This window comes from Loxodonta africana, chromosome 21, assembly GCF_030014295.1.
Source record: "Loxodonta africana isolate mLoxAfr1 chromosome 21, mLoxAfr1.hap2, whole genome shotgun sequence".
Lineage (NCBI taxonomy): Eukaryota > Metazoa > Chordata > Mammalia > Proboscidea > Elephantidae > Loxodonta > Loxodonta africana.
Window position 1 is genome coordinate 76,193,280 of NC_087362.1, and position 10,181 is coordinate 76,203,460.

The window sequence follows — 10,181 nt, forward strand, 5'->3', positions numbered from 1 at the left end:
TAATATGTCTTGGTGATTTTCTTTTTGGATCAATTTTATATGGGGTTCGATAAGCATCTTGGATAGATATCCTTTTGTCTTTCATGATGTCAGAGGAGTTTTCTGCCAACAGATCTTCAACTATTCTCTCTGTATTTTCTGTTATCCCTCCCTGTTCTGGGACTCCAATCACATGCAAGTTATTCTTCTTGATGGAGTCCCACATGGTTCTTAGGGTTTCTTCATTTTTTTAAATTCTTTTATCTGATTTTTTTTCAGCTATATTGGTGTCAATTCCCTTGTCCTCCAGATCCTCCACTCTGCATTCCAATTGCTCCAGTTTGCTCCTCTGACTTCCTATTGAGTTGTCTAATTCTGTAATTTTACTGTTAAACTTTTGGATTTCTGAATGCTGTCTCTCTATGGATTCTTGCAGCTTATTAATTTTTCCACTATGTTCTTGAATAATCTTTTTGATTTCTTCAACTGCTTTATCAGTGTGTTCCTTGGCTTTTTCTGTAAATGGCCTTATTTCATTTATGAGGTCATCCCTGATGTCTTGAAGCATTCTGTAAATTAGTTTTTTATATTCTGCATCTGGCAAATCCAGGATTGTATCTTCATTTGGGAAAGATTTTGATTCTTTAGTTTGAGGAGTTGTAGAAGCAGTCATGGTCTGCTTCTTTATGTGGTTTGATATCGATTGCTGTCTCTGAGCCATCTCTAAGATATTGTAGTGATTTATTTTATATTTGCTCACTGAGTCTTATCTTGTTTTGTTTTTTTTCAATATACGTAGATGGGCTACTAGATTGCGCTGTCTTGATTGTTGTAGCCCTTGAATCACTTATGTCCTATTACCAGCTGGTTTAGGCTGTTACCAGATATATAAGCCTAAGAGTCCATTCACTATTTTTGAGTAGAATCTGATTTTGGGTCATCATGTGAGTGGTGTAGACTGTCACCTATCCACCTAGAGAAGTAGTGGTGATAGTTGTATGCACCAGATTCTAGTAGCAGCTGGGGTTCACACTCTGGGGGGCGGGGCAGGATGCTGACAGGCTTCCCCCAAGTGCCAGTGAGGTAGGTGTGTCTCTATTCCTAAAGCACTTTGGTGGGTGGGCTCTGCAGCTGTACCTTAGGCCTCCAATGCAAGTACCTCTACAGATTGGTAGGTGTCACCCTCCTTAGACCCCTAAGGCAGGAGGCTAGGTGGTCTGGGGGGAGCTTCAGCCCTCAGTTCCCTGTTGTGGGTCAGTGAGGGCTCTGTTGAATAAGCAGAGATATCAGACCCGGGAAACTTGTCTTTCCAGTAATGTGCTAAAACAATTACAGTCAGATCCCTATCAGAATTGCCTTTGCATTATAATAGCCACCTTGTTCCCTGTGGGATGAAAGTCCAAAACTGTGGATCACATATGCTTGGCTGGAGCTGGTTCTATATTTTTAGCCCAATTAGGGAAGGATTTTTGGTCCCTGGGTTTTTTGCAGCTGCTTCTCTCAGGCCAGGAGAATGGGTTAGGAAAAGACCAAAAAAAAAAAAAAAGAAAGAAAAAGAAAAACCGCAGCACATTTCACTCTCTGGCTCAGGAAATTCCAATGTTAATGAAGCCGCCTGGGAAGGGGAGGGGAGGGATCAGATAGCTAGGAGAGAGTAGCACCTCGGAATATAGACAAAGTTACTTATCTCGTTTGGTGATGACTGTTTTATCTGAGATTCCTGAGGGGTGTGTAGCCTGTGTGCGTTGCCTGGGTAGAGATTGCCCCCGAGGGTCAGGCCCACGTCCCGTGCTTGTGCTATTTCAGAAGCCGTGGTCAGTTCCTCCACTCCGAGTCCAAAGCCCAGCGCCAAGGTTCCCCGGCTGGGACGCTGCACTCCAGGCTCCAAAACCAGTCGCTGCCTCCCAGTGACTTCTCCTGTCAGCCGCATTGCTGTGCTGCCTGCTTGCACTGGCTGGGCTTCTCCCGAGGTCATTTCTGGGGGCTAGGGCCGCGTCCCGTGTTTGTGCCATCTCAGGATTTCGTGCTCAGCTTCCCTGTGCCCAGTTCAAAGCCCAGTGCCAAGGTTTCCTGACTGGAATGCTGGCTCCAGGCTCCGAAAGCAGTTGTTGCTTCCCCGTGGTTGTTCGTTCTCAGTCTCTGTCACTCAGGTCAACTCTTTAGATCTGTGTTTGATGGCCAGGGTTTGTAGATTGTCGTGTATGTGATCAATTCACTTGTTTTTCCGAGTCTTTGTTGCAAGAGGGATCTGAGGTAGCTTCTACCTAGTCAGCCATCTTGGCCCCGCCTCCCATACAGTACATTTTAAATCACTTATTCATCTTTTCCTCATTTGGATCTCATAATGCCTTGTGAGGTTGGTAGAACAGGAAACTTAATCACACAACTAGTTAGTGCTAGCTCATGGATTAGAACACTGGGCCACTAACCCAAAAGTTAATGCTCAGTACCACAGTTAAATACCTGATCTGGAAGAGAAAAGCAAAGAGTCTTAGATTCTGTAATTTTTAAACTTTTTGGGGCCGTGGGCCCTTTGGTGAATCTGAGAAAAAATGTGACTTGTCACTCCAGAAAAAGATCTCTAGCCCATATGTGTAAAATGTGTGAACGATTTCAGAAGATTCGTGAGTCCCCCAGAGTAGAGTGAGGCCTCTGCTATAAAGGAAGAGCCAATGTTACTTTGGTTGTCTGAGGATGGACCCTATTTACCACCTTTAAGCAACTCTGGCCACCATCCCACCAAGAGATGGCCTTTAATCCAGTGGCTTGCCCAACGTGACTTTACCTTTTGGCATTTTTGTCTGAGGCATCATGTACTGACAGCGGGGGAATGGTATTCTCATCTAAGCGAAACCGTAAGCCTCGGACCATTAGTGGGGTGAGCCAGGACACTGTGATGTAGGAGAACAGGCCAGCATCATCCTGGGGATGAGGAGCAGGAAACCTAGTAGAGAGGTAATAGGCAATGCAGTTACTCTTATGACATAGGCTCTGAGATGGAAAGTTAGGTCAAGGTCAAGACATTGAAGTGACAAATTACAACTATATAATAACCACAGTGTGGTCATCCAGATGTACACACAAGTATTCTTTCATGACTCCGCTATTTGTAATGGGAACTATGGAGATGTAGTGGTTAAGAGTCTAGCTGCTAACCAAAAGGTCAGCAGTTCGAATCCACCAGGTGTTCCTTGGAAACCCTAGGGGTGCTTTTGGTTAGCAGCCGAGCTCTTAACCACAGCACTACCAGGGCCGGCTTTCTCTCCCTCTCTCCCTTACTCCCTCTCTTTCTCCTCTCTCTCTCTCTCTTTCTATATATATATATATAAATCACTGGTTTTGTTTCTCTAGAGAACGCTGACTGAAAGACTTCCCTGGAAGCAAGGCTTATAAGTTTGGGAGACAATTTGAAGACGGTCACATTAAACTACGGTTTATTGGAAAAGATAAATTGAGTTTCTTTAACTCTTAAATTTAAAGCTAACATCATCGGACTTTTAACTTTTCAGTGGCTCTTAGAATGAAGACCAGAATCATTGATGTGGCCTGTGGGGTCCTGCATGATTCTTTTGCCTCTGCCTGCCTCTTCACCCTCATCTCATGCCATGCCCCTTACCAAGCATGACTCTTCAGGGTCTCTGGCCTCCTTTTCAGTTCCTGGACACATCACATGGTGTTCCTTTACCTCACAACGAGGCCTTTCCTTCACCTCACAGGCAGGACTTTCCTTTACCTCACAGCGAGGTCTTTCCTTCACCTCACAGCGAGGCCTTTCCTTCACCTCACAGTGAGGCCTTTCCTTCACCTCACAGTGAGGCCTTTCCTTCATCTCACAGAGAGGCCTTTCCTTCACCTCACAGCGAGGCCTTTCCTTCACTTCACAGGGAGGCCTTTGCACATGCTCTTCTCCCTGCCTCGATCATTCTTCCCCCAATCCACCTAGTAACTTCTTATTCATCCTCCAGGTCTCAGCTTAAGCATCACTAGGAAGCTATCAAGCTGTCAATGTCCATTGTCCCTCAGAATCCCGTACTTCTTCAGAGCACCTTCCTCACACAGCTTGTAACCACATATCTATGAGTCTACCTGCTGATTGTCTTTCTCCCTGTGTGAGATCCATGGTGGCAGGGATTAGGTATATTTTGCTCAATGCTATCTGCCACTCCATGGTCCAGCTCAGCGCCTGGCACATATAGGTGCTCAACGACTCTTACTGGATGACTGACTGGCAGTGCTGACGATGCCCTCTGATGGGCCTCAGGGGGCTCTAGAGGTACTCAGTGAGTGACATGAGTGTGCAGGGGCATGGTTATGTAACCTTTGCGAAGGATCTAAGTGTGAGGGTCTGAGGATCATGCTCCAGTGAGTACTGCCCCTCTCCGCCCCTCAGGACTCACTTTGGCTTGGGGCGGATGGGAATCATGTTTCTCCAGGCAGCATCATACTTCCCCCAAGGAAGAATATCCTCCTTCCCCGGTGCCTCGTGTTTCCTCTCCTGCTGGCTCCAGGGGCCGTCCTTGACAGTAAACATTTTCTTGGGAAAGAAAGACGAAAAGGGCATTATTACCATTTTCAGTTCTCGTAAATCTGAAAATGAGGGAGTTTAGACCAGCTGTCCAAGGGGAGATGGATCTTTCCACATGCAGTTGCCTAATGAGAGGCTTCCAGGCAGGGAAGGAGCACCAGGCCAAGAGTCAGGACCACTGGGCCCAGCCCTAGCTCTCTCCCACCCTTGCTGGGTAACACTGGTCAGGCCACTCCAACCCTCTGGGTTTTTATCTCTCTACATGCAATTTTAGACAAGGATATAGGGTGTTATGGGGCCCTGGTGGCACAGTGAAAATGAGGCGTAGAGGTTAAGTGCTGCTGACCAAAAGGTCAGCAGATAGAATCCACCAGCCACTCCTTGGAAACCCCATGGGGCAGTTCTACTCTGTCCTATAGGATCACTATGAGTTGGAATCGACTAGAGAGCAACAGGTTTTTAGTTACAGGGTATTATAGTTAGCTACTCCCAGAATATAAGACCCAGTCATGCTGTGAGGGTAAACCTACTAAAAAAAAAATCAATAAGTAAAACAGTAAATCCCAAAATATTACACGTTAGCCTTTCAATAAAGTTAGAAACAACTAAAATATATATATAAATTTTTAGACTTACTATAGAATAAATAATACTATTTTAAAAGCACAGCAAGAGAGTGATGGAAAAAGATTCAGGAAAGTGGTTACGTCAGGCAGACAGATTCAAGGAAAGAGATGGAAAAGATCAATAGCTGGATGTAATTGTCAAAGTTTTAGCTGGTGTGTTGGTGATGGGTTTACAGATGCTTATTGTATTTCCATAATAGATGGAGAGATGAATGGGTGGATGCAGAGATAGATGGATGAAGAGTTGGATGGATAGATGAATGGATGATTGGATGGATGGGTGGGTGGGTGGGTGCGTGGATGGGTGGATGGGTGCATGGGTGGATGGATGGATGGATGGATGGACGGACGGACAGATGAGTAGAAAACTAAATGGCCATGCAAGAACTGTGAAGGTATGATTAATCTAATGGTGGGTACCTGAGGCTCACTAAAAAAAAAAAAAAAAATCCAGGTTTAATTCTTTGACTTAATTTACAACCCTTGAGAATATCTTGTCAACTCATTTTCATGCCAAGATCTACTCACGTAGTTAATTCCTGAAACCATGTCATCGCCTACGTCCATGCCGAGATTCACCAGGCCGCCAGAGGTGTCAGGGACCCAGTACGTTCTCCTTCTGGTCATTTTCAGTTATTTTGCCAATTCTTTGTTTCCCAGAATCAGAGGCCCTAAAAAGGCAGCAGGTAAGAGCAGCTTAAGAGCAGCCCTGAGCAGCCCAGAGGACATCACTGTGCAGGGAGCATTTATTGGGCACACAGAGGGCTGGCTCAGTGTCATGGCACCACTGTTGACTCCCTTGGGCCTGACACTGGGCTAAGAGGATAGCAACCATTTAGTAAACAAAGGATGAATGGATGAATGAATGGATGAGATGTGATTTTGTCATTCTCTGACTCTTGGTTTTCATAAACTTAGGGGTGTCTGGGCACAATTTAGGGATCTTAAATAATCAAGGCATTTGAAAAAAATGTGTCACTATGATTTTCTTTTTTGCCTTTCTAAGTAGGTGACTTGTGCCCTGGTTGACCCAGAAGATTCATGTGCCTGGGGCAGGAGAGTGGGTTTTTAATTAAAAATATTACTGAAGGGATGGAAAGAGAAATGAAGTGTGCAGAAGGGCCTGCTCTGCGGGCGTGCAACCTGTGCAGCACAGGACCGGCGACGCAGAAGGGCCCGAGGCTTGGTCGGTTTGATGCTCTGCTGTTGCCATCTTGAAATTCTTATTAATTTTGAACACGGAGGCCCACGTTTTCACTTTGCACTGGGCCCCACAAGTTATGTGGTCAGTCTTTGTGTTCAGATACAGATTTGACATTCAAATATTGGATTTTGCTTCAAGTAAATGCACTTGCAGACCAGGCTATTGTCTAGGGAGAGGATGCTTTAAATTCCTTTATCTCACCTCCTCCCATCCCACTGCCTTTTAGCAAATCATAACCAAATCTGTGGACTCAGTTTCTAGAATTCTCCTACAGAGCATTTCCACACTTTCCAGTTTAGCCATGGCACCGAGCCACAAGGGCCTCTTAGCACATGATGGTAGAAGGCGATTCCTTCAGGGACAATGGAAAGAGAAAAGAGAAAAAGCGAAATGTCTTAGGTAAGACAGGGTGTCATACATTCCTTGCTTAAGGCTCTGGGAAGAGGCCATTTTCTGGCGGCCATAAGCTACTTAGAACATAGAGGCATTAAAGTAAAATTGGCAAGATTCAGTAGGAGGCCCTGGGGCAGGTCCACAATGTAATGCTGTCAGTTTATTCTCCACACAAAGGTCCTAGCTGAGGGAATGGGCTGGGGAGGAGGGGCAGAAAATTCCAGATTGCAAGTCATGCACCCTGGCAAAGCACTGGTTCCGTGGTATGCTGTTAAATGTTTAACAATTGGCTCTGTGGGGAAAAAAAAAGCAAACATACATACACACATACATAACTTTATTATGGATTTCACTGACAGAAAGTGTGTGTAGCACACAATTTAGAAATAATAAAATATACAACACTCTGCTGCAAATTCCATATACACAATTGATTCTCAATTGCCCTTGATTGCCAGCAAGTGCAGCAGAGGTGAGGCCCAGTCACTCAGGGAATATCACCAGGCCAAAAAACATCACAGAAGGCTGAGTCAGATGCAGTCAGCCTTCAGTGACAGTAGGGCAGGCAGTGACCAGGTGGACAAAAGACATCACATGGCAAAGCAGAAGAGCAGAGGATGCTGTTCCCGGGACATGAACTCTTCTCTTGCCAGGTGACAACCCTGAGACTGAGCCTTCACTGAGCATTGCTCCCAGTTACCAGTTGCCATCAAGTCAATTCTGACTCATGGCAACCCTATGTATATCAGAATAGAACTGTGCTCCATAGGGTTTTCAATGCCTAATTTTTCAGAAGTAGGTGTCCAGACCTTTTTTCCTAGGTGCCTCTAAGTGGATTCAAACGTTCAACCTTTCAGTTAGCAGCCGAGTTCATTAACCATTTGCACCACTCAGGGACTCTAAGCAATATTTAGAGTATTTAAGTTATTGCATGAAACTAGGTTTAACCAGCAAGTGGGAGCTCATGAGAAAGACCAGGTGTCTTAGGCTGGGTTCTCTAGAGAAGTAAAACCACTGAAGCCCATGGTTTCGGGGCATTTAGGTCAACTGATGTGACAAAGTTTATTAAAGAAACGTTCTGCGTCTCACTTTGGTGAGTGACATCTGGGGTCTTAAAAGCTTACGAGCAGCTATCTAAGACACATCATTTGGTCCCAATCCACTTGGTGCAAAGGAGAACGAAGAACACCAAAGACACAAGGAAAATATTAGACCAAGAGACAAAAGGGCCACATAAACCAGAGACTTCATCAGCCTGAGACCTGAAGAGCTACAATGGTGCCTGGCTACCACTATTGACTGCCCTCTCAGGGAACACAACAGAGAGTCCCTGACGGAGAAGGAGAAAAGTGGGGCGTGGAACTCAAATGCATGTAAAAAGACCTGACTTAATGGTCTGACTGAGGCTGGAAGAACCCCCGAAGCCAGGGCCCCTGGACACTCTGTTAACCCAGAACTAAAACCATTCCCAAAACCCACTCTTCAGACAAAGATTAAACTGGACTATAAAACATAAAGTAATACTCGTGAAGAGTATACTCCTTAGTTCAAGCACATACATGAGACCAAATGGGTAGCTCCTGTCCTGAGGCAGGATGAGAAGGCAGGAAGGGGCAGGAACTGGTTGAATGGACACAAAAAACTCAGGGAGGAAAGGGAGATTGTGCTGTCACATTATAGGGATTGCAACTAGTGTCACCTAACAATATGTGTATAAATTTTTGTATGAGAAATTAACTTGAGCTATAAAGTTTCACCTAAAGCACAATTAAAAAAACAGTGAAACATATCTACATATACAAAGACAGAGAAAGAGATTTATCTCAAGGAAATACTCACACAGTTTTAGAAGCTGGCAAGTCCCAAGTCCCTGGGTCAAGCGTCAGGCTGGAGGCTTCTCCTGACTCACGTAGCTACAGGGGTTGATGAACCCAAGATCAGCAGGCAATATGGCAGGCTGCTAGCTCAAGTCCCAAGAAGTGGTGTTCAGGTAATGATGAGCCAGACAACAGGATCCAGAGGCAGCAAAAACCAGCAACCTTTGCCAGAACGTCTATATATATTGGATGTAGGCCACAACCCCAAAGAAACTCCCTTTATCACCGATTGGTTGATCATATCAGATAACATCATGGAGGTGATTATAATATATCAGATCTTGTCATGGAGGTGATTTTATGGAAAAGCAATCAGTCCAATGTCTGCCAAATTATATCATTACATAACTGCCAAACTACTGAGAATCATGGCCCAGCCAAGTTGACACACAACCTTAACCATCACACCAGATTGTTAGAGATCAAATGAAATTATATTTTCTCTGCACCTTTCAGCTATAGTATGATCTACAACCTGATTTATTTGCATCCACCTTCAAGAAGGTACAACAGGGGTTTCACAGACATGACTCCCTTCTAGGAGAAACTTTTCTAGGCAACTAATAATGAGGAAAACTAGATGAAAATTAAGAAAATGCAAATGAGTGCAATGAGTATGTTTGTAGAATTGCGAATCCCAGCGTAAGTGGAGCTGAAGCTCAGCTACACCTTTGCTTGGACCTCCTTCAGCTTCCTTAACTGGGCAGAGGAACTCCCTCCAAAGTGTCCTTCAGCAGTCCTTGAGAATTTCCTTGGCTTCCCAACTTCCCCTCAGAGAAGTTTGTTCACTGCGGTCAGGATGGAGACCAGGACATGGCTGGGAATAAAACAAAGATGGAATAGATACTGCCAGTCCTGTGTTCTCCCCATCCCCTCGGGCTGAGGCCGTGATTGCAAGCTTGGTTTAGATGCTGGTCAGTTACATATTGAGAAACAGCCTGTACACTGGATGGAGGCCACAGGAGCAAGGTAATCTGTGCAAAGGACTTTCTGGAATTGCTGATTTATTTCCTCATTGTTCTTACCCAGCAGGGCCTGGTGCCCAAGACTAGAAGGTATATCAGAGAGTAAGGACAGTGCCCAGGGCAAGGGAGTGGAGGCATCTGCAAGCTAGGGTGTAAAGAAGTCTAAGTGGTTAGGCCTTTCTCCTGCTTTTCCTTCTGGTCCCTTCATTCCATGTGTTATTCAATTTGACTTGCTTTTGGGTTTACTTCCATTTGCTCTTGGAGGCCAGTGACTGTCCATCTCCTCTGTTCCAGAAACTAAGACGCTCCTCTCCACCTTGATCTTTGCACCAGCCCTAACCCCTGCTGAGAACATTCTCCTCCCAGCTCCTTGCAGGGCACAGCCATTCCTACCATTCAGGTCTCAATTCAAACGGCAACTCTTCAGAGTAACCTTCCCACCCCACTCCTATCAATTTCTACCCATTTTCATATCCTATTTTCTTATCATTTTCTAAAATTGCCATTTATTTTCTGTTGGCTTTTTTATTTTCTGCCTATCTCACTAGAATGTAAGCTCTTTGAAATGAGGGGCCTTGGGTGTCTTGTTCACTGATGTATCCTTGAATCTAG

General features: G+C 44.9%; 1 protein-coding gene across 3 annotated transcripts in view; it reads right to left on the bottom strand.

Moving 5' to 3' along the window:
- Positions 1 to 5,798, bottom strand: part of ABCC11 (ATP binding cassette subfamily C member 11) — a 96,519-nt gene extending 90,721 nt beyond the window's left edge. For all 3 annotated transcript variants that reach the window (XM_023555680.2, XM_003416392.3, XM_064274137.1), the window contains exons 1-3: positions 5,659 to 5,798; positions 4,377 to 4,513; positions 2,765 to 2,923 (exon numbers count right to left, since the gene is read on the bottom strand). In XM_023555680.2, the coding sequence (XP_023411448.2) occupies positions 2,765 to 2,923; positions 4,377 to 4,513; positions 5,659 to 5,757 (395 nt within the window). In that variant the 5' untranslated portion in view covers positions 5,758 to 5,798. The remainder of the gene's footprint in view (positions 1 to 2,764; positions 2,924 to 4,376; positions 4,514 to 5,658) is intronic.
- Between the last annotated feature and the right edge of the window lie 4,383 nt (positions 5,799 to 10,181).